We start from the raw sequence: 22820 nt of genomic DNA, 5'->3' as shown, positions 1-22820 counted from the left end.
CGCGCCGCCTGGCATCATGGGAGGTGTAGTCTTCTTAACGGGCGCCATTTTTAAAACACGATAACAACCGGAATTCACGTGAATAGACTCTTTTAACATTTAAATTAATTTACTTTAAACAACGAAATATTGTTTTATTTTACTTTTATAGTATTTTTATTCTATTTTTACGCACCATATATCAATAATAATGTTATTAATATATACCATATATATTAATAATAATGTTATTAATATATGATTGTTGCATATAATATATTATTTTAATATATTCTAGTACTAACAATATAATATTAATAATAATTATTAATAATATAGTTATTTATTACTATTTTCTTCTTTCTGACACTGCTACTATTTTTTCATCATTATTATTTGCCTATTTTATGACTTTATTTTTGACCCACTTTTTTCTCTTTATATCTGTAAAGCAACTGAGCTGCATTTTAAATTTATTATTATTATTATTATTATTATTACATGAAGTTATACTGTAGGTTGAAAACCTGAGCAGTCTATTAATTCTGCCACATGTTCTTATTGTTAAATGTGAAAATAATCATCCTGACAAGTTTTTCTTACCCAAGCTGGACACACTGTAATATGGTTTATGAACTGAGATGAATAAATAAGTGTGTGTGTGTGTGTGTGTGTGTGTGTACCTCAGCAGTATTCCTCACTGCTTCAGTTTGTAATAATTTAAATAATTCATAAATTTACATTTTTATCAAGTGTAATCTGGATCTACCTCTGAGTTGGAAAGAAAATATGAATAATAATTTATTCGTAGTTCAAATTTAAATATTCATGTCTTTACATCCTGATTGATTGATTGATTGATTGATTGATTGATTGACTGATTGACTGATTGATTGATTGACTGACTGATTGATTGATTGATTGATTGATTGATTGCCCATGCTGTTTTTGATATTTTGTTTCTTTCTTGTTCTCTAATGCTAACTCTTGCCACAACTGGACTGAAGTTAAGCCAGAAGATGTAAAATGTGCGTTTCTCTGCCGCCCCCTTGTGGCCGAATCCTGGAAAAACACCTCCGTGAATCAGTGACGTCATGAAATGCAGTAAATTATGATATGAAAATGATATAAAATGGGCACCTGCTTATATTCAGCACTTTAGTTGTTTATGACAGAATTTGTCATAACAAAAAAAAAAGGTGAGAGAAATAAAAGCACTGGAGGAGGAAGCTTTCATTCTTTATTTTTATTTATTTCAACATCGTTTACAGTACAATACCCGCCAGCCATGTACTCAATATATGAGGAATAAAGAAAAATAAAAGACATTTAACTGGCTTTTTATTACTTAAAAAAAAAAAGCACTTTTAAAAATTATTATAGCTTGTTTTAATCATCAGACTAAACCTCTGCCTATTTACAGTGTACAAACTACACGAGGGATATAAAGGGTTTATCATTATTGTCATCATTATTTTCATCATATATAAATGCCAACATGTCAGTCATGAACTCGTATACACACACACACACACACACACACACACACACACACACGCTTCATTAAGTCAAGAATACAGAGATTAAGTCGACACATTTACTACACACAAATACACTGCTAGAAAATAAAAACACTTTTAGTCACTCCATTTTTTAAACACATGACCTAAACCTGTTCATAAATGTCCTAATAAAACATCAGCTCAACATCATCTAATAAATCTTTCATAACTGAGCCTGTACTGAGGTTATATATTATACTGTCACACTTGCAGTTAAAACAACAACGATCCTGATATGAAAATATACAGGCACATGAATATTAGAGTTAATCAAAAATATATTCATAAAGAAATAAAACTGCTCTCTGGGATGATTTTGCCTCAAGCCCTGAATAAATGTGTATAATAATCATTTGCAGATGCAAGAGCTGATCTATAAACATATTCATTTGTACTTTATTTCATATTTTATTTACTTTTCTGTGCTTCTTAAATACAAGACTTTACACTGGGATTAAAAATGTGCTACTACACAGGTTTTAAGCGCATAATGCTGGAATTTTTATTATTAATATAATGGCACTGCAAAATAAAGTGAAAAATAGCTTGAATATAGTCAGAGGTATCTAGCATTTCTTATTATGGGATTACAAAAAAACCCTTTCTATAGTATTTCCAGATATTTTTTCTCGTTTCAAAAGTGAAATAGTCTTGTTCTATTGGCAGATCTTTTTTTATTTCGAGCATTTATAATCAAAATTATCTGCCAATAGATTAAGAACAACAGATTAAAGCTTGAAATAAAAAAAAATGTCTAGAAATAGGGTTAATAGTCTAATATTTGATTAATAATAATATGATCATATGAAATATTACATACATTTGTCCATATTCAAGACATTTCCTCTTGCTTTTGCAGTGTGTGACTGTATGTTCACCTCACACACACCAGCAGCTTGGATATTTAAACCACTGACACGGGACACAAAGACACGTTTAAGACTTCGATCCATCTAATGATCTGTCTAATCACCGAACACGACTACAGCGACTAGTGAAAAAGTACCACGGGTGTAAATACACACACGTCTCATATGTATTGAGTGTTATACTACACCTTCAGCACTCTATAGAGCATATAGATTATATATCCAAGAGGTTAAACTCACACACACACACACACACACACACCTTTCTTACAAACATTTAGTAGTACAAAGGCTGTAGAACTCTGCCTATAAAATATATTATAGATTTTTAATCATATAGTTGGTCTCCATAGTAGGTTAAGTGTTTTAATGGCTCTAAATTGTGCTTTGTAGCAGAAAGTGCTAAAGCTACTGTGTTCAGTCGTTATCCAACGATCATGCTCATGATTAAATAACTCGCTTTAATTCTGAAATTCATTCCCAGAATTATTCCCGTGACTTGATCAGGATTAGAACGATTTATCTGAAGCAAACTATTTGCCTTATTGTTAAACACCATCTGGTTCTTTATGTTGCTGCGACCTGAAGATTTCGAACCAGAAGAGAAGTGAATACGGATTATGCTCCTAAGTGTATGACAGTTATTGTAAAATCATGTCCTGTCTGTTTTCAGAAATATTAAGATGTCATAGTAGCACCCAAAGCCTGATTGAAAACCCCATAAAATGTCATTACACCGAAAAAATGCGCCGAACTTTTCCCCTTTCAGCAATCAATCCAGATTCTCTGAATATGCAAATTAGAAACACTCCCATCTCTACATGCCCCGCCCCCAAAACCAAGATTAAGTGGTCTGTTGAATCTGACAGGCTCTTACATGTTACGTAAGAAATAAAACACTCCGTGTCATGCTGTTATAGCAAAATAATCAACGACCAGGTGGAGTAAAGAAGCGGAGTTACTGTTACTACCCTGAAGTTGATTCTTTTCCTATAACAGCATGTACAAAAGTGTTTTATTCCTCTTACACCACAGCAACTTTCCAACGACTACAATTTTTCATTTATAAAAGAACGTCATACTTTTTATCCATTTAGAGTAAATGTTACAGCAGCTATAAAAAGTCGTTCCCTCATCAGCCTCTAATTTTTCTCTCTCTAAGTTATTAAGACAAAAAACATAAAGTTACGGCTTTACCTCTGACTGTTACAGAGCGCTGACACTGGAGACTCCTTCCATAAATGTTAAATTTACATTTAAATGTTAACTTCACCATATCAACAATTACACGTTTTGCAATCCGGTTATTATTAGTGAAGTGTCAGAGCTGCTGTTATAGAAAAGTAATCAACACCTGCTGACCAATCACAATCCAGAATTCAACAGCACTGTGGTATAAGACACCACAGTGTGATCTTTGCGCTGTGATGCGTTTTTTTTTAGGAGTTGTATCACTTCAAGTCTGCGTGATTGACAGAGCGAAAATCTCCACGACTCCGTGAGTTCATGAGCATGAGCATGTGACAACGACACACGGAATCGATATAGAAAGAGCGAGCAAAAGGTTGCAGCAGCGAGGTTATAGCTCTCGACTCATCCATCCTGGAATGTTTTTCTACTGTATACCTATCCTCTCTCTCTCTCTCTCTCTCTCTCTCTCTCCTACACCTCTCACACAGTCCTGTCGTGTCTTCACTGGAGGAGAAAACCCTGTCAGTTTAGCATGTTAAACTTTTTTTTTTTTTTATTTGCTCTTTATATTTACTTTGTACTTTCTGTATACACTCCTTTCCCAACTTTACATTCAGTCTTAGGGTCAAAGAAAAAAAAAATCTGTGTTTTCTGTTTGTGCTCTGCAGTAGATCGTTCTTCCTCAGTTTTTCATGTGCCTTTTTTTTTAATAATCTAGAGCGATTAAATTACAGGAACGATGTGCTCTTGGGCAGATATCAAACACATCCCTATCACATATAGCTGTATATTTATCCATATACTCTGTGATATATACATAAATCCATACATATAAAAAAAATTGCTGATGCAGGTTATTTACAGTTTGCATATTGTGTCACAGGGTTAATGTGCTCTACTTATATATATATATATATGTATATGGCGCTGTCATGGCAACGACCTCTCACTCCAGTGTTTCTCGGTTGTTGCAGAGATTATTGCCACATCAAGAGAGAGAGAGAGACAGAGAAAGAAAGAGAGAGAGAGAGAGAGAGACAGAGAGAGAGAGAGAGAAAGAGAGAGAGAGAGAAAGTCATCGAAAGGGACAAGCACCTACACTATCGAAAACACACAGCTCTCCCATCGGGGTAATCCTTATCAACTTGAATAAGTACCCTGCTTTGGTGGCCCCAGGTCTTTCTGTACCTGGGGTCAAAGGTCAAAGGGCAGAGGTCACAATCAGGCCAATGTAGCAAACTGGACTGGTTTAGTTTAAATTTGTGTTAAGGGTCAGTTTGAGGGGAGAAAAATGCAAGAATATTATCTAGCAGGAAGTGTGTGAGTCCACATATCACTGCTCTCACTACTGAGTCATCATTATCATCATCATCATCATCATCATCATCATCATCATCGTCATCATCATCATCGTCATCATCCAGGGTTATTTTGCCTGACAGACAGACACATATACAAACGCACAAAAATTTGGTAAGTAATACTTGCTGTACTGATGCTGACGTTTCACTGAGAGATCACCCACACACACACACACACACACACACACACACACACACTACAGGCCCTGGCAGAGGATTACACCAGACACACACACACACACACACACACACACACACAGAAGACATGTAAAAAAAAAAAAAAGGAAAAAAAAACACATGTGGGCGTGGCCTAATGACCACCATTCGATTTGCTGCTCCCTGACGTCCAATCGATGATGATGAAGCTCAGGCTCATTATCATAAACAGGACACCCAGACCAGCGAAACAGGCAGCCTGAGAGAGAGAAAGATAGAAAGAGAGAGAGAGAGAGAGAGAGAGAAAGATAGAGAGAGTAGTCTGAGACTATGAAGCATTGCTTAAAGTTACAGGAAAGGTTTAGCACTAATTATAATTTACAGTATATATTTTTTACTCCAAATGTGTTTGATTAACAACTGTGTTCGTGGATTCTCACCAGGATTTTGGGCACTGAGCGCACAGGCTCCTCCTCTTTGGGAACGATGCGGATGTAGAACACAGCTGGGAAGATGAAGATGAGACACGGAGCAGATGTAGCACCTGTACGGAGCAAACACACACACACACACACACACACACACACACGTTGGCATACACATTTTTACTAGAACGCACCATGCCGTGTAAAACACCCTGTAGCTGTGTCTCGGTTTAAGTGGCCTGACTGACCTATGACCCCGAAGATGCCGAGGATGTTGGGGGCGAAGATGACGAGCAGGTTGATGGTGGTGAGGAGGAGGATGGCGATGGCGATGTGTCTCGGCCACCAGAACGTCTTGTTGGGGAAGAAGAGCTGCTGGATGGCTCGCCTCACCTGCACAAAACACACACACACACACACACACACACAGATTAACACCCTGCATCACAAGGCTGACATAACCCCATCATAAACGCGTTTTGGAAGATGTTATACGCTGTCCAACGACATAATAGTGTCATGTTCCAGATCCTGAAGTTCTCACAATTACTTCATGACAAGTTTCATAACACACAACAGCGTACACGTTATAAATGCTCTGGTCTTATGCCACATAATAATTTCTCATGACATCATGACAAGTCATAATGACTTAATGTTATGTCATCACCTGTTATAACAGTAATCATTAAGTATGCGTCATAACAAGTATCATGAACAGACCCGTAGTAAATCACTGGATATAAACTGTTATAACACTTCATACGACATGCATTTAAATAAATTGTTTTAAAATGGTTATGAATAATGTCATGAACAGTTCTATACTTATTTATACTTATCCGTAACATACCACTAGACATTATAGCCCATGACATGAGGTGTGTCTGTCGTCTCGTGTTATGACAGTTGAAATAAAGTGCTTGTTGTAGCGTTTATCATATACACTAACTAGCAGAAAATAACATCTAGTGTAAACATTAGCATGACATTGTTACACTACTGTCATGACAGCATATGATTCTTCAATGACATGTTTATGAAGTGGTTATGCCTTCCTTATGGTGCAGGATTCAAGAAGAGTCTCTCTCTCTCTCTCTCTCTCTCTCTGTCTCTGTGTGTGTGTGGGTGTGTGTGTGTGTGTGTGTGTGTGTGTGTGATTGCTGACTCACGGGGAACAGTACAATGGGTACGGTGAGTGTGACAGCGGTCAGTACGGCCACGCGCACACACAGGATCAGTGTGTCGTACGGGTCGATCTTGCTGTAGGTGTGCAACAGCTCAGCCTCCACCTTATCTACACACACACACACACACACACACACACACAATGGTCACAGAATGTGCATAAAGCAATATCTGCTATGTTTCCTCCACAGAGTGTGGAGAAATAAATGGTGTCCTGTTCTCTTCTGACCACTAGATGGAGCAGTGATACCACGTTACCCAATTTAAAACAACAATATTACTCAGACATCAGACAAATTAATTCATCCTTAAAGGAAAAATCCACTATGAACTACTTTCATATTAATCCTTATAATTAAGATGATCTTTAATGGCATCCAGGATTTATTTTATATTGAAATACTGAGCTGACTTTCTTTATTTTTAACTTTTTTTCACTGACAGACATCTTCCTCAGTATTCACTTTGGTTAACCTACATTACCCACAATGCCGTTCGACTACCTGCTGACAGTGAGCGATGCAGCGGCGCTTTAGTGATTTACTCTTTCCTGCTCTCTCACCTCCTCATCTGTACAATCTGCTCAAACAGATCAGCTTCTGAAGCTTCATCTTTCACACTAACACCACCGTCATCGCCATCGCCATCGCTCGTCATCTCGTACATCACTAACTAGCTGAGCTGAGTCTCAATACGTTGTGTAGCTGCATTGCATTCTGGGACTTCAAGTCCTGTGTTTTGCTCCAGCGTCTCCACTACTTCTACACTAGATTTCTCATTAATATCACTTTGAACGCCGCTGAAAAAGAATAGAAGCTCTAGTTTTTAGGAGCTAACAGCGAAACCTGAGCATTATCACTTATGTTTGAGATATTTTACAGTTTTCTGCTATTAAACTCCATTATAATGCGCTCGCTATAACAATGTGACGTCATCGTGACTCATAACCTCTAAGCTCTAACAGCAATAACAAAAATTAGCACAACAATCACTAAACACATCACAAATATTTCAATATAACCATAATTAATGTGTTAAAAAAGTAAATATCACAAACTAATTCGCTGTATTGTTTAGCCAAAGTGTTTAATGTGATGCAGTCAATCAGTCAAAACACTTTTGTTGCCCATAGTTTTGCTTCTTACGGCAAATTTTTCACTGAATATTCAAGGCTAATTTAGCTAGCAGTCCAGTGAAGCTTAGCCACCAGTTTAATGTGTGCAAATCACACAGCAGTGTCTTTGTGGAGTCCTTCAATGTTTCAAACAAACTCTCTGAAACTGTAAGACACACTGTTATGTCTAAAAATGGACAAAAACAGTGGCAGCTCCATCTTCCTCAGAACATAGTTTAGTGTCACTGGCCTTAAATGTAATTCTCATGATATCTTAATTAATTAAAGGTGCAACAGATGTTTTTTTATTATTACTAGTACAAATAACCTGAAAATATGTAGAACATGAAAAAAAAAATAATGTTCTAAGCCAGAAAGAAGCAAACTTCCGACAGCAAAGTTTCCTCCTCCATTAAATGACTATTTTTAGAATAAAGGAGAAAAAAATTGGCTTATTTGTTTTGTTTTTTTTTAATTTTGGTCTGAATTGTTCCTCCTGGTGTGTAGAGATTTAAGAGGAAAAGTCAGCAGCAACCCCATGCAAAATCAACAATCTCATGCCATTCTTTAACCTTTGCCATGTCACATTAAGCATTCTCCACTTTTAAAGAAAGGAAAGAAAGAAAAGAAAAGGGGATATGATATGACATAGCTGGTGCGTGTGTTCCTCACCGTAGAAGGTCAGATATCCGAACAGCGCAGCCAGGAAATACATGACGTACATGACAGCGATGGAGATGTTGGACACATGCTGCATCTTTTTCTTGGTGGGGCTGAAATCAGAGAATAACTGGATGTGACACACACACACACACACACACACACACACACACTCTCTCTCTCTTACAAAATGTCGAGTAATTCCTTAGGCCTTGATCTACGGTGACTGATCATCAGCTGCTCACGTGATCTACGGTAAATAAAACGCAGCTCCTCCACTGTTAAATGAGAATCATTCTGATTGGTCAGAAGGTGTTGATTAAGTTTCTATGACAGCAGCTCTGACAGTAGCTCAGGTTTATATGTCATAATAACAGCTCATTCACAGGGACTTGTACGGCAGACACTCCACATAAACAGATTAAAAAGACGTGTGACGTTAAGGAGTCGTTTATTTAGATGTTTTCTTACGGAAGGAGGCTCTAGTGTCAGTGCTTTTTAACAAGCCGTGGTAGAATTGTTTAAAAACTTCTTCAGGACAGAGGAGTTTACGCTTGTTTTTGAGGTTTCTTTGAGGTTTCTCTGTAACATAACTGTTTTTTTTGTCTTATTAACTTCAAAAGAATGAAAAGAGATCGGCTGGTGAAGGAACAACTGTTTATAGCTGCTATAACATACGCGAGAACAGGAACTAACTTGTTTCATGGACGCTCCGCAACATTAAATGTAACTATAAACGGATAAAAAGTTTAACGTGTTGCTCCTTAATAAAATTAAAAAATTGCAATGTTGGCGAATTGCTGTGGTCTAAGAGTGGAATGAAGCGGCATTACCGCTCTGAAGTGTGATTATTTTCCTCTAACAGCACATCCTGAAGTGTTTTATTGCTCTTATATGACAGCAATTTGCAGTTACAATTTTTCATTTTATTAAAGAATGACACGCTGTATGCTTTATCAGTTTATACCTTACATAATAACTAACAGAATAGTTTACAAAGAGTGAAATAATTATGGTTATCATTTTTATCGCACAGCCATAATTTTGTTTTTGTTCTTTTTTCAGGTCCTGTGTCTGTGTGCTCTGATCCACTGCAGCTTGCAGGAAATTCACGTGATTCTGTGTTTTTAGACGAGTCAGGACACACTCGCTGCATGACGCATGGTGACTGAAATGAGGTCAGCGGGACGCACGATGCTCAGGCATTCACATCATCACATTCTCATGGAGCTCAGCTCAGATCAGCACAGCGACATTCTCATGGACTGATCTCGGATCTGAGAGCTCCTCAGGCACCTACTTGCGCAGTTCGGTGTAAATCGGCAGCACCTCCGGGTGGCACACGAACGCAAACGCCAGGATGGGAATGGTGTAGGCTGTCTGGAAAACACACACACACACGAAAAAGAATGACACGTCACCATGGTTACCAAGGCTTCCACTACAAACTCCTTAACTAACAGCCCACCACTTTATAGAGCGTTACAGACGAGGCACTTCACAGAGGGATAATTGTTCAGGCGATTAATTGTGGGCTGATTTGGGATGCCAGTCCTGTGCCCTGGGCTACGGATTCTCACAGAACATCCTATTGGGATGCTAATACTGGCATGTGGAAGCACACACACACACACACACACACACACACACACACACACTCAGATACACCAGTAACAGAAGAACATGCATGTGTGATGCCCGTGTAGTTCTGTGTGATACTCAGTGCAAGTCTAAAGGATAAATAAGATTTAATAATTAAGCTTTGAACTCTGGCTGAACTCTGTGAACTCGGAGAAAGCGACAGACGGAGAAAGATGTTTCTTGGTTTCTTGTTTCTAAGAGAGACAGAAGGAACAGATGAATGAATAGGAGAAGGATGTAAATGTCAGCTCTTTACTCTTTAGCTTCTCTGTATAATATAGCTTCACTGTTTAACAGTGAGCTTTAAAACCACAGGATGGTAAAGTTCCCAAAAACTCTGCTTTGTTAGACAACAAAAATACTTCCAGTGGTACAGAACACTCAGCTCTATACAGAATCCCACAAGGGTCCCTTATCCTTTCAGAAACACTTTTTTTAATAGAATAATCGTTGGCCGGAGTCCCTTTTGTGTTGATATAAAAAAAAAAACAGCTCATGCGATGTACACACTGTAACCATAACAACACTCTTACCAGTTCTACCTCGTTTTGGATAAATAACAAGCCTAGCTCGCTCTCTAGATCAGATGTGTTCTTCTCAGTAATGCAGATGGAATAGGGTTTAGTGTAACTCTGGCAATGAGGACGTTGTTTTTCTTCATTGTAGCGTTGGAGGCAGAAAATCAACCGAATTTGAGCTGCTCGTGCGACTTGACTCTACACAGGCGGTGAACATCCCAAAAATACACACGTAGTTATTTTCAGTTCCATTGCAACACTGGAATATTGGCAACTAAATATTTTCCAATCAACATGTCGTAAATTGTCATGAAGTCCTCATAATCTCTCACTAACAAGCTCATTTTTCACTAGCACTTTGTCCTCCATGTGTGGTTTTGTTGAAATTTGACAAGAAAAAATCTTTAACTATACATAGAAGCCTTATAGGACCCTGTGTGTGTGTGTGTGTGTGTGTGTGTGTGTGTGTGTGTGAGAGAGAGACCTGTATGTTGAGGTTGAACATGCGAGGGGTGCAGGAGGGATCGTCCTCAGGAGTCATGGTGACCCCGCTGTGCTCCACCACCACGCCGCTGCTGTTTAACCCCGCCGTCCGATTGGAGGAGGAGAAGTCGGTGAAGGGACACGACACGTGGAACTTCTTATAAATCACCTGCGAGAGGAATGGTGTGTGACTTTATTTTATTCATCTATCCATCTATCCAGAAGTTCTACCAACTACTTATTCTTCTGTTACTGAAAGTCATCCTTTTGGTTTATGTAGTGCACAGAAGTGTTTTGCAAACGTCAGTGTGGCATTAAACGTAGGAGAAAATCAGCATACACTCCTGGACAAAGAAATGGGCCAAGCCCAAAATGGTAAAATATTAAACTTTTAATGGGCCTAATAACAAACCATTGGTCAGGAATTTAGCAAGAATTAAACAAATAGATAAAGTACCTGAGTACGGGATAGATTTTCCCTTTGCTTTCTTTAAATGTTCTTTAAAAGCCTTGTGTGTAAACTTGCAAACAGCTTTTTACAGAAAGAAGAGTCAATGTTGTCGAAAAATGTTTACAAGTTAGTTTGTGTTTAATGTGAGACCAAATATTCTTTATAAAGTTCACATCTGACTCTGACCAGGCCAAACCATGAGCCTGATGGACCCGTTCTCAAGCCACTTTTTGGTGGTGTTTGCAGTGTGAGCAGGACATCCAAAAGCATCTGATTGTTCCTCTTTAGAAAACAACTTTTCAGTTGTTGGAAGCAAGCTTTCCTGCGATCTTCTCCTGTATTCCAAAGCATTAACTGACTTTTCACAGTGAAGCAGCTCACCAGGAGCAGCAGCTGAAAAGGTCCCACACCATGACACCTCTTCCTCCATGCTTCAGTGTGCAAGAGGTGCTTTCACTCTTGTATTTCTCACCAGATCTTCAGAAGACACCTCTCTGGAGCACCACCATGCAGCTCAGATTGTGGTGCATCACTCCACACAACTCTGCTGAACCAAAACTTCATTCTGTCTTTGATGTTTTTCTGAGACAGCAATGGCTTTCTAACACATCTTCTAGACACAAAACCTACATTAGATAACCAGGAGATAGCCATTTAGGGCTTGGCCCATTATTCTTGCTCAGGAGTGCATGTCGTTTTTCAGGAGAAGGAGACGGCCATGCAGACATAAACTTTATTTAAGAAATGATTGAATGAAATGATTTAATGTAAACAAAAGCGTATTAACAAATGTTTTTGCAGAAGTGTTGCATCAATAAATTATTCATTATAGAACAAATTATTTATTTTGTTATATGTTTTAGCTGATAGCAAGTGTGTAGGTTGGTATTTTCTCTAGTAGGAAGAGAGGAGAGAAGAGAAGAGGAGAGTGAGATGCATATTCACATCAACACAACTTCATATAAATGCAAACATACGTGCACACACACACACACACACACACACACAGAGTGAGTCAGGGAGTGAGAGAACAGCAAATGTGACACATGCACACACATAAGTGTGCACATACGCACACAAAATGAGTCATGCTAACACGTACACACACACACACACACACGCACACACACACACACACTAGGAGGTGATGAAAATATTTAATTGTCAGGCTGAGTGGAAAGATTCTGAAAGCTGAACTAATCAGATGTTTAACTCTCACACTGTCAGCACACTGCTCAGGGAAAAGCATTTCATTCTGAATCATTTTACACACACGTGGGAACCCTCGGGCTGTGCTCGTTTGTGTGTGTGTGAGTGTGTGTGTGTGTGTGTGTGAGAGAGAGAGAGAGAGAGTGGGATGAAGGACATACTGCGATAAGGAAGAAGACCATGCAGCTGAGAGAAAACCCACTGGTGTAGCCCAGATAGCCTGAAACACACACACACACACACACACACACAGGATGAGAAACATTCATAACATCATTCCAATGCATATTAATATGTACAGAAGAGGTACTGAACACCTACTGAATATTAAAGCTCCACTTTTGTCCTGCTTGTATTTTACAATTCAATAGAATGAATTTTCAAATGTTTAAAAATGAGGATCGCGACTCACCCAGCTGCTTCATCAGAGCCAGAGGTAGAATGACGCAGACGGACACGATCACCACCAGGTAATTACCGTTCAGATACCATTCCCTGAGAGAGAGAGAGAGAGAGAGAGAGAGAGAGAGAGAATGCAGGAGGGATAAATAAAGCAATGTGACAATGAGGAGAAGTGTTAAGAGTGAGAGAAAGGAAAGGAAACAAAAACATCAAGTTATAAATATCACAATCTCAATATTACACAGGAACCTTTTTAAGAACCCTGGAGCTCTGAAGCAGGCCCGAGTGGAGTTCCTGTATGAGAGCTTTTTTTTTTTTCTGTGGATGAAGGTCTATTAGAACGGAGCTGATTAGTCAAATGTGCACTGAATGAACAGCTAACAACTGATTTCTAAATAATGATTTGTATCAGAACTGTTAAAAGTCAGCGTGACTCTTTTGTTTTTACGCCAGTGGAGATTATAAACCTTGTGGGAGTTTACAGAATGAAAAATAAAATCGCATCATATTTGTGCAACGAAGACAAAGTGTTCATAAACAGCTTCGGTCTTGCTCCATGTTTGCCGTGCCACTGTCATTTTGTTGCATGATGAAATATTTGATCATTAGTGCAGTTGTGTTAATGTTCACAGCCTCTGCACAGCGAAAACTCAAACAGGAACTCTGCAGCTCTCGTTAAGGATCATCACAGAACCGTGTAATTCCTCAAAAAGTTGCAAACACAGCGATTGTTCAGGACAGTGTGTGAAAGAGTGGATATGTATTAGTCACAGTGAGGGAGGCGTGGCCTCTGTGTGTCAGTCACAGTGAAGGAGGCGTGGCCTCTGTGTGTCAGTCACAGTGAAGGAGGCGTGGCCTCTGTATGTCAGTCACAGTGAAGGAGGCGTGGCCTTTGTGTCTGTCAGTAACAATGAAGGAGGCGTGGCCTCTGTATGTCAGTCACAGTGAAGGGGGCGTGGCCTCTGTGTGTCAGTCACAGTGAAGGAGGTGTGGCCTCTGTATGTCAGTCACAGTGAAGGGGGCGTGGCCTCTGTATCTGTTAGTCACAGTGAAGGAGGCGTGGCCTCTGTATGTCAGTCACAGTGAAGGAGGCGTGGCCTCTGTATCTGTTAGTCACAGTGAAGGAGGCGTGGCCTCTGTATCTGTTAGTCACAGCGAAGGAGGCGTGGCCTTTGTGTCTGTCAGTCACAGTGAAGGAGGCGTGGCCTTTGTGTCTGTCAGTCACAGCAAAGGAGGCGTGGCCTTTGTGTCTGTCAGTCTCAGTTGGGTCGAGTGCTTTAATTCTGTCATCCTGGAGCTTTCGATGGGAAAGTGAAATGGCTTCTACACAGACCTCAGCGGTCCGACCCGAATCTCACAGTCCTCTTTCAGAACAGAACCCCGCCCCCCCACTGTCTCTCTTCCCCTTCTCTAAAGCCCTTAAGCTGATTATTTGCCCTCGGTCAGCCTCACTCAGCTCTCCCATCACAGCAGGCCAAAGGAAACACGGTGACCTGCCACATCACGACCTGCAACAGGAAACGAGTGTCAGGCTGAGATGCTCTGAAAGCAACAACACACAGAGAGACTCCATCATCATGAGGAGGAGTGTGTGTGCGAGGAGAGGAGGAGGAGTGTGTGTGTGTGTGTGTGTGTGTGTGAGGAGAGGAGGAGGAGGCGGACTTGGGTTTGGTGAGAAAGAAGTGAAAATGATGCTTTATAATTAAGCGTCTAGACCGAGCAGCAGGGTGTCGTGTGTATGTGTGTGTATGCGTGTGTAAGTGAGAGGAAAAGTGTTATGTTCTGCGACTCTTCCAGTCTCAAGTGTGCAGGTGGATGAGTCAGATGGTGAGACACACACACACACACACACACACACACACACACACACACACACTTCGACTTTTTGCTGTAGCTTCTATTAACTACAAAATAAAGAAATTTTTTGGTCTCTTCATTTAAAAGTTGAAACATTTTCTTCATTTGTGGAAATGACATTCCTGCATTTGCACCATTTTATTTCACAATCTGAATAATAAACGCAGCACAAAGTAACAAGTACTTCAGTTTTTTTTTCATTTTCATTATCAGTCATTCTGAGATCTGACACGCCCCCTCAGTTCGGATCGGTTTCGTTACTATCAATAAAGTCTGACAGAAGCATCACAAATACTTTTTTTTAGACATTTGATCTCATGTTGACGGAGGATTTAAGAGTAAACGATCGCTATGGAAACCGTCTGCATCCTTCATAACCCTCTCCTCTTCCGCGAGGCTCCTCATTGGTCCTGGAGTGAATATGCAAAGAGACTGCAGACATTCACAGGTCGTTTCCATGACGTTTCGTCTGAGATGCCCTTCCGAGTGTCTCGGTGCATCTGCCATCTGCCTGCCGCTCTCACTCACTCACTCACACACGCACACACGCACACAAACACACAAACACACACACACACACACACACACACACACACACCAAGCTGTGCCTACCCGCTATCTGACCTTCAACAGACAAACACACGCACACAATCTTACACACACACTCTGCATTTGTGAGACAGATTGTTTCTTTTGGCCTGCTGTGTCTGACTCACAAAGCCTCAGGGAGTCTGGGAGAAAGCTCGCACACACACACACACACTCACACACACACACACACACAGGTGAATCAGTAAGTAAAGTTACACAGAGGGAATGATTCGTGCGGGTTGGACTAATTAATCTGACTGGTTAAGCGTCACAGCTCCAGGATTCTCGAGTCGATCCTGCGCTCAGGGATAAAACGGACGTCATACACAGGCTTCTCACGTCATGTCATGCACACGGCAGCTGGACTGATGCTGCGGACGATCACACTACGTGACCTGTGATTGATCTTCACAAGAGAAGCATGCCCAGAACGATTCGCTCAAAGGTGGACGACTTTGAGGAGCGGACGTCTTCGTGGAAATTGTCATGTACTAGGCTTAAGCAATATAAAAATATTATCGTCCCTACATACACAATATTACATTGCCATGATATCCAGTGATGTTTATCACCTATTATATCATATTATATTATTCCAGACCTGCCAACCATTCCGCATTTTGTTTAGTGTTTCCACAAAAAAGGTGGAAATTGTCAGGAATGGTAGTTGAGGCAGATGCAAGTGCAGGAGTGCAGGAGAGAGCGTGTGTGTGTGTGTGTGTGTGTGTGAAAAGATCAAATGTCAGGTCACTCCAGTCATACTTCATAAGAGAAATGCATTCTTCCGTCCTGTTCTGGGAGCCAGTCATAACCACAGAACCGCCCTCTCTGGATCGGCGCCGCCGGATTGTAAATACTGAGACTCTCTCAGACTGAACAGATTTGACTCGGTCATTGGGCTTAATAATAATTTCAAATGTTTTATATTTTATTATAAACAGAAAAATGATGTTATGGTTACAATGCTGTCCAGATGCAGCAATGCAGCTTCTGGAAATTGAAAGTTGTACTCTAAGTTTCATTGTCACAGACTGACACACACACACACATTCACACACACACACACACACACACACACACACACACACACACTTACTCAGATGGTGTGTCCACCCTGAGAAAGGCCTGAATCACCAGAGGAAATTCATACTTCACTATATACAAATAGCTGGACATGGCTGAGAGAGAGAGAGAGAGAAGACAATCATGAGAGACAAATCAAACACCGTCTCACATATACACATACACACACACACACTTTAATCTGGCATACACACCCCTACCACAGGGGGTTGTGATTATTATCCTGGAAGTAAATGTCACTAAAATCAAGGGAATCACATTTCTATATTTATCCTGTATAAACGTGTGTGAATCCCTCCCAGACAGCGGCCAGGCTTTTTATCTCATTGTGGACTTCAAAATTCGACTGATAAAATTCCTAAAAAAAGGACAATTGTAGGAAAATAAATATAAACAGAGAATAAGCATCCTTAGCTGTTGTGATATAGGATGGTGTTTTGCTGCAGGGACAAGTTTAATCCTTTGATAAGAAATAAAGCAGGGCGCTCCTTTAGCAACAGCAGAGGTATGCGCACAAATTGTATGTGTGCGTACGAAATTTTTAATGCAAAAATGCGTGATTTATCGAAGCAAAATGAAGGTCTGACACAGCTTTGACCATGCGCACGCAAAGCCCATGTGGAAAATATATACCGCAAGTGAAATGTGTCATGTCAGGATCGCTCGTTTGTTTAATCATGGATGTGGCTTCCTAATCATTTCACTTCTCTTTGGATGCTATCTTTTTTTTTCAGAAAAATCCCTGGTTGGAGCACTTTTTTTTGTTGACATGGAAAAAACGTAGCTCAGGTGATGCTCACACTGTACCCATTCACAAATAAGTCAGTGTTTATAGAAAGAGGAAAGAAAAGAAGAAGGAAAATGGAAAGAGAAACACTCGAGGTTTGATTTCAGTCTAAATGGACATGGGCTATTTATCTTCTGCCTTAATTTTCTCTTAGAAAGTATATGTGTGTGTGAGTGTGTGTGTGTGTGTGTGTGCTGTATCATGTACATGATTGCTGTGACCGTATGACATTGTGGTTTCACCTCCGATATTCTGCAGCGTGATCGCGATGCCGGCGGCCATTTTGCCTGGCGTACCGAACGCTCGAAAACCCAGCTGCTCATATGCACGGATACCTGCAGGCAAGACACACACACACACACACATACACACACACACACACACACACATACGTGCACACTGAATGAGGACAAAGCAAGTACTCGAAGCACTCATTCAAGCCCATTTATGGATGCATAGAAATCAACTAATAAATCAAAACACACGCTAATAAAAAGCCCTTACACAAAATTGTGGATTTTTTTTTTGAATGCTTTTATTTTTTCCGTGAACCCTCCTGCTTTAGCCCAGACGATGATGTCAGTGTGAGGTGAGACAGCCACAGTCAGTGAAGCATGGCAGCTATTTTTAGCTCCAGCCCCAGCATTCATGCGCTGGCTGAGTAAACTCCATCCCTGGGATTGTTCGGGATTGTGAGAGAGAGAGAGCTGTCCGTTCTGCTCGCACTGTAATGTCTGATTGCAGTGTGTACAAACCGATTCCCATTCTTCAGTCCTGCACATTCAGCTCATTTAACACTAACCACTTTCACGTAAGTCATTATCGTAATGGACATGGTGCGCTCTAAAATGATAACACTGTTAATAATGAATGAATCGGCTTATATTCGAGCCGGATTGCTTTAGATCGTGATATCATTTTTGGCAATATATACACAAACTGGTCTGAGATCAGACATGGGACTCACCGACGACGCCCGAGGCCTTGAGCAGCAGGTGGATGGAGTAGGCCGAGAGACACGCCACAGCCGTCAGGAGGAACCTGAGACACACACGCCGTTAACAAGCTCATAAGTTTGATTAATATTATAAACTAGAGTGTTAAACTAAGTGTTAAAATGATTTTTTAAATTGAAATACAAGAAAAAAACACATTACTAATAAAAACACGGCTTACGCAAAACCGCAGCTTTCACACAAAAATCAGTCACACTGCAAATATAATAAATATAATAAATATAATACAAATCAATCCTAACAAAAATACAAGAGTCTTTAAAAAAAAAGTTTCAGACAGAAAAAGTCTCTCTATTGTCATGCGATCGCAAGTTCGAATCGTGACACTGCCACAGCCATCTGTAACCAGAAGTCCAAGGGAGCAAAACTGACCGTGTTCTCTGTGTGGGAGGGGCATACTCTCTTTCCCCTGTCAATCACAGCCACACTAGCCAATCGTGGGCTTTTGTGAGCTTGTGTATGTGAAAGAGGGCTGATAGCGCTTCCTCTGAGTGTGTTACAGAAGTTCGAAAAAAGACACGGTTGGCTGGCTTCACATGTCTCGAAGGAAGCACGTGTTATCCTTTACCTTTCCTGTTTAGCTGTTCAAACCTTATTCCAATTTTTTCTCTTTTTACAGGATCAGATCATATTTATTCATTTATTTTCTCCGATATTCGATCCACCATTTGTTGCAGATATCAGCCTGATACTGATCCTGTGTATCAGATCGGTGCCATCTCTATCATAACCGTTGCTCGCTAAACGAAAAACAATAATCAGATAAAATCATGTATTCCTTTAGCCACTCTACAGAAGAGGAAAAGCTCATTAGGATGTAACGATCTCGCTCTCATCGTCGGGAGCTGATTTAATCGCGCTGGAGCTCGCAGTTCACAGCGTCATTACTGTTTCTGTTACACTCTAACGTCTGGAGTTTAATAATCAGAGTGTACGTTGTGTTTAATCACTTACACTCACTAAGGATTATTGAGAGAAACCCAACAGAGAGCAGTAATACAACAAAAGCACTACGTTAAAGGGTTATTATCTCATTATCTGTGCTGTTGTAGCTCCGGTACGCAGCTGAGGTCGTCAGATCCAAGCACAGGATGTTCATCTCCAGAGAAAAACCTTTCATGTATAGCGTCAAGATTTATGGAGAATCGTTTCAATATGGAGAATGTTTTAAGGAAAATATAAGATGAGTCATCTTCAGATCATTTGTAATCTAACGTAAATCAGTCTCAAGACTTGATTTTTTGTGTGTGTGTGTGTGTGTGTGTGTGTGTGTCAGACTCCATTTTAGTTTAGTTTTTTAATTAAAATTAGATTTATTTAAAAATAGATTTTTAATTCAGCTGCATCATGCATCACTCCTGAACTGTATAAAGTTGTTACATCAAGAATATTGCTATATTCTGTTTTTAAAAAAGTAAAAAAAAATTTTTTTATAATTTTGATCATCAATGTTAAATATTTTAGACTTGAATCTTAACAGATTTTTGTTTAATTAACACACTGAAAGATTTTTTTATTATTATTTCAGATATATTTTATCTTTTTTTATGCATGGTATTCCTACACACGGCCCATCCATTTACTATTTTTTTTTTAAATATAAGTGATATTCATATCATATAAAAATTCAATTGACATGCAATTTTAAGTAATGAAAAACATCTAAAGAATCTGGATATGTTTTTAAATAATCTATGCATGAATGTGTGGCGTGAACTCTGACCCCGACTTAAAAAAACAATGTTCCTGACACAGTAGTCTACTCTACAAACCACAGTATTTAGTTTCGCTGAGGTTTTGCTAACAAATGAATTTACGACATGTTTTAGTCGAAAGAGGCGTGGTTACAGCTCCTCTAAACAAAACCATGTGACAAAACATAGTGCCTAATAGTTCTTAGATAAAACATGACACAATCTCTGCAGAGAGAAAACAGTGATCTAACAGGTCAGTGTTTTCTGTTCTGGTCTCCCTGTTGCTGTGGTAGTTAATGAGTCTCGCCTGTTTGTTAGCCCTGACTAGCGTGTGTATTTATGCCCTGTCTGTTTCCAAAGTATTGCATGATTGTATGCATTACCAAGCCGTGCACTTCCTAATCTTGTCTTTGCTCCTGGTCTCTTCTATTTGCGTCTACCTTTATCCTGACCGCTGCCTGGTTAACACGAATAAACACACTTTAAGCCCCTCAGGTGCTAATAATCCCAAATAATGTGGCACCCGATTAGTGGGCGTGTAGCCCGTATCTAAAGTAAGGGGCGGAAACGATATTTAAATTTTTTTTTTTCTCAATAGCCATCTCAAAGCAAACTCCTGATCTCAAAGCAAACTCCTGATCTCAAAGCAAACTCCTGGAAAAGTATGAAGGTAAAATGAAACCCTTAAAAGTGTGACATAAATTAGAATTGCATCATATATAACACAAAACCAACTTTACTGTAAAATAAATTCATAATTATGAGAAACTATCATCATTTTCAGACACAGAGACAAACTTTAATAAAACTTTACTCAAAACAATTGTTATCAAATGGCTGAACCAGGTTTGTACAAAATTTAATACATGTCCTGTGGTGGTATTAATTTACACGCACAATCTTTGTTACTTAAGTGACTCACACTGCGATTGCTAACCTATTAATTGATAATTAATTGATTTGCATCAACTCCGTCCTTTATGTTACACTTTTGGATAGAAAAATCCCAAACTGCATATTCATTAAAGAAAACAAGCAGAACTGGCCAACACGTGTTAATTTATTCATGTGAAAAAACACAATCCTCTTTTAGTAGACCAGCTTGCACGTTTTATCAGACATGCAACTTTTGTAAATCAGGGCTTGAGTATACAATTAGATCATATTTATAAGATAAAAACATATAAGATTTAAGACCCGGCACCTTCAGTGACACAGTGATTAATACGTCAGACAAGAGACGAGCTTCTAGACATAATTTTTTTTTATTCTTCTTATATCTGATTGAGGTTTAGCAGCTAATGACAAAAATAACTGGAAGCCTTTTTCCACATTTTAACAAGTTTCTATAAAAAGAAAATCAGACAGGCTGAAAGTGTTTATACGATGACAAGTATGTATCCTAAAAATATCACACCAGTCTCCAGCCTCCAGCTGCCCACATCTGGACAAGCCGCTCTAACTGGAAGGCTGAAGCACACTGTTTTCTCCTCCTGCTTACAAATAAGACTTCTCTCTCTCTCTCTCTCTCTCTCTCTCTCTCTCTCTCTCTCTCTCTCTTATTCTCTTGGTCTTTCTGTACAGTTACAGAGAGTCTTGATGACTTTGGCAGGAGTCGGGCCGACAAGCTTTCTGCCAAGCACGTCTTCACCCCCAATTCAACTCTGCTCTCTGTCTTTTCTTCTTCTTCTTTTTGTGAATGAGATTTTCAGTCTGAGAGTGCAGGAGTCAGACAGGCCAGCCCAGGCTAAGTGAACGCTTTTTGGGGACTGTTTCCTGCCTTGCTAATCAGGAAGAAAAGCTACTGGTGGCAAGTTAGCACCTTATTATCTATTAGCCACTACTATAATAATTATACTACTATAATAATACACTACCACTAACCTTAACCACACGATTGGGTCTGAATCGGCGCTACATCTTAAAAACATTATGTACCTGCAAGTCTTTCTTGACTTTCTAGGCATCAGAGTCTCAGTTGCTGTAGAGGAGGAACCTTAAAATCACATAAATTTCATAATTTTATCATTTGTGCTGTTTTGTGTTATTAATGGCAATGACATTCATGTGGATGTTACTTTGACACGTACCACCTACCTAAACATCGTTACAGACTAAGTACACCCCTTCATGGCAACGCTATTCCCTAATGGCAGTGGCCTCTTTCAGCAGGATAATGCTCCCTGCCACACTGCAAAAACTGTTCAGGAATGATTTGAGGAACATGACAGAGTTCAAGGTGTTGACTTGGCCTTCAAACTCCCCAGATCTCAATCCAATCCAGAATTTGTGGGATGTGCTGGACAAACAAGTCCGATCCATGGAAACCCCACCTCGCAACTAAAACATAAAACTTCACCTCATTCCTCGCATCACCTCCATACTAGCTTTAGCGCTGTTTGGATGGGATTTATTTACATGAAGAGGTGGAGTAATGTAATTATTACCACTGTCAGAGGCCATCATCTCAATAATTTTAGGAAAGATTATGTTATCTTTTATATATTATAAAATGGCCAGTATATATCCCAAACACACTGATGTGTGTGTAAAGATTTTGACATTATATCCTGCTGGAAAAGA

The 22820-nt window shown here is 39.6% G+C and overlaps 1 protein-coding gene across 2 annotated transcripts in view; it reads right to left on the bottom strand.

Annotated features, from left to right (window-relative positions):
• Nucleotides 1-1210: 1210 nt before the first annotated feature.
• The window catches only part of slc38a3a (solute carrier family 38 member 3a), a 45507-nt gene continuing 23897 nt past the window's right edge, over nt 1211-22820 (bottom strand). For both annotated transcript variants that reach the window (XM_026935298.3, XM_026935300.3), the window contains 12 exons: nt 18495-18568; nt 17770-17862; nt 16754-16835; nt 13220-13302; nt 12969-13027; nt 11149-11316; nt 9806-9885; nt 8518-8618; nt 6716-6840; nt 5792-5936; nt 5559-5662; nt 1211-5377 (listed from right to left, as the gene is read on the bottom strand). In XM_026935298.3, coding sequence (XP_026791099.2) covers nt 5273-5377; nt 5559-5662; nt 5792-5936; nt 6716-6840; nt 8518-8618; nt 9806-9885; nt 11149-11316; nt 12969-13027; nt 13220-13302; nt 16754-16835; nt 17770-17862; nt 18495-18568 — 1219 coding nt within the window. In that variant the 3' untranslated portion in view covers nt 1211-5272. The remainder of the gene's footprint in view (nt 5378-5558; nt 5663-5791; nt 5937-6715; nt 6841-8517; nt 8619-9805; nt 9886-11148; nt 11317-12968; nt 13028-13219; nt 13303-16753; nt 16836-17769; nt 17863-18494; nt 18569-22820) is intronic.

Source organism: Pangasianodon hypophthalmus, chromosome 20 (genome assembly GCF_027358585.1).
Source record: "Pangasianodon hypophthalmus isolate fPanHyp1 chromosome 20, fPanHyp1.pri, whole genome shotgun sequence".
NCBI lineage: Eukaryota > Metazoa > Chordata > Actinopteri > Siluriformes > Pangasiidae > Pangasianodon > Pangasianodon hypophthalmus.
This window is presented reverse-complemented; position numbering and strand designations above follow the sequence as displayed.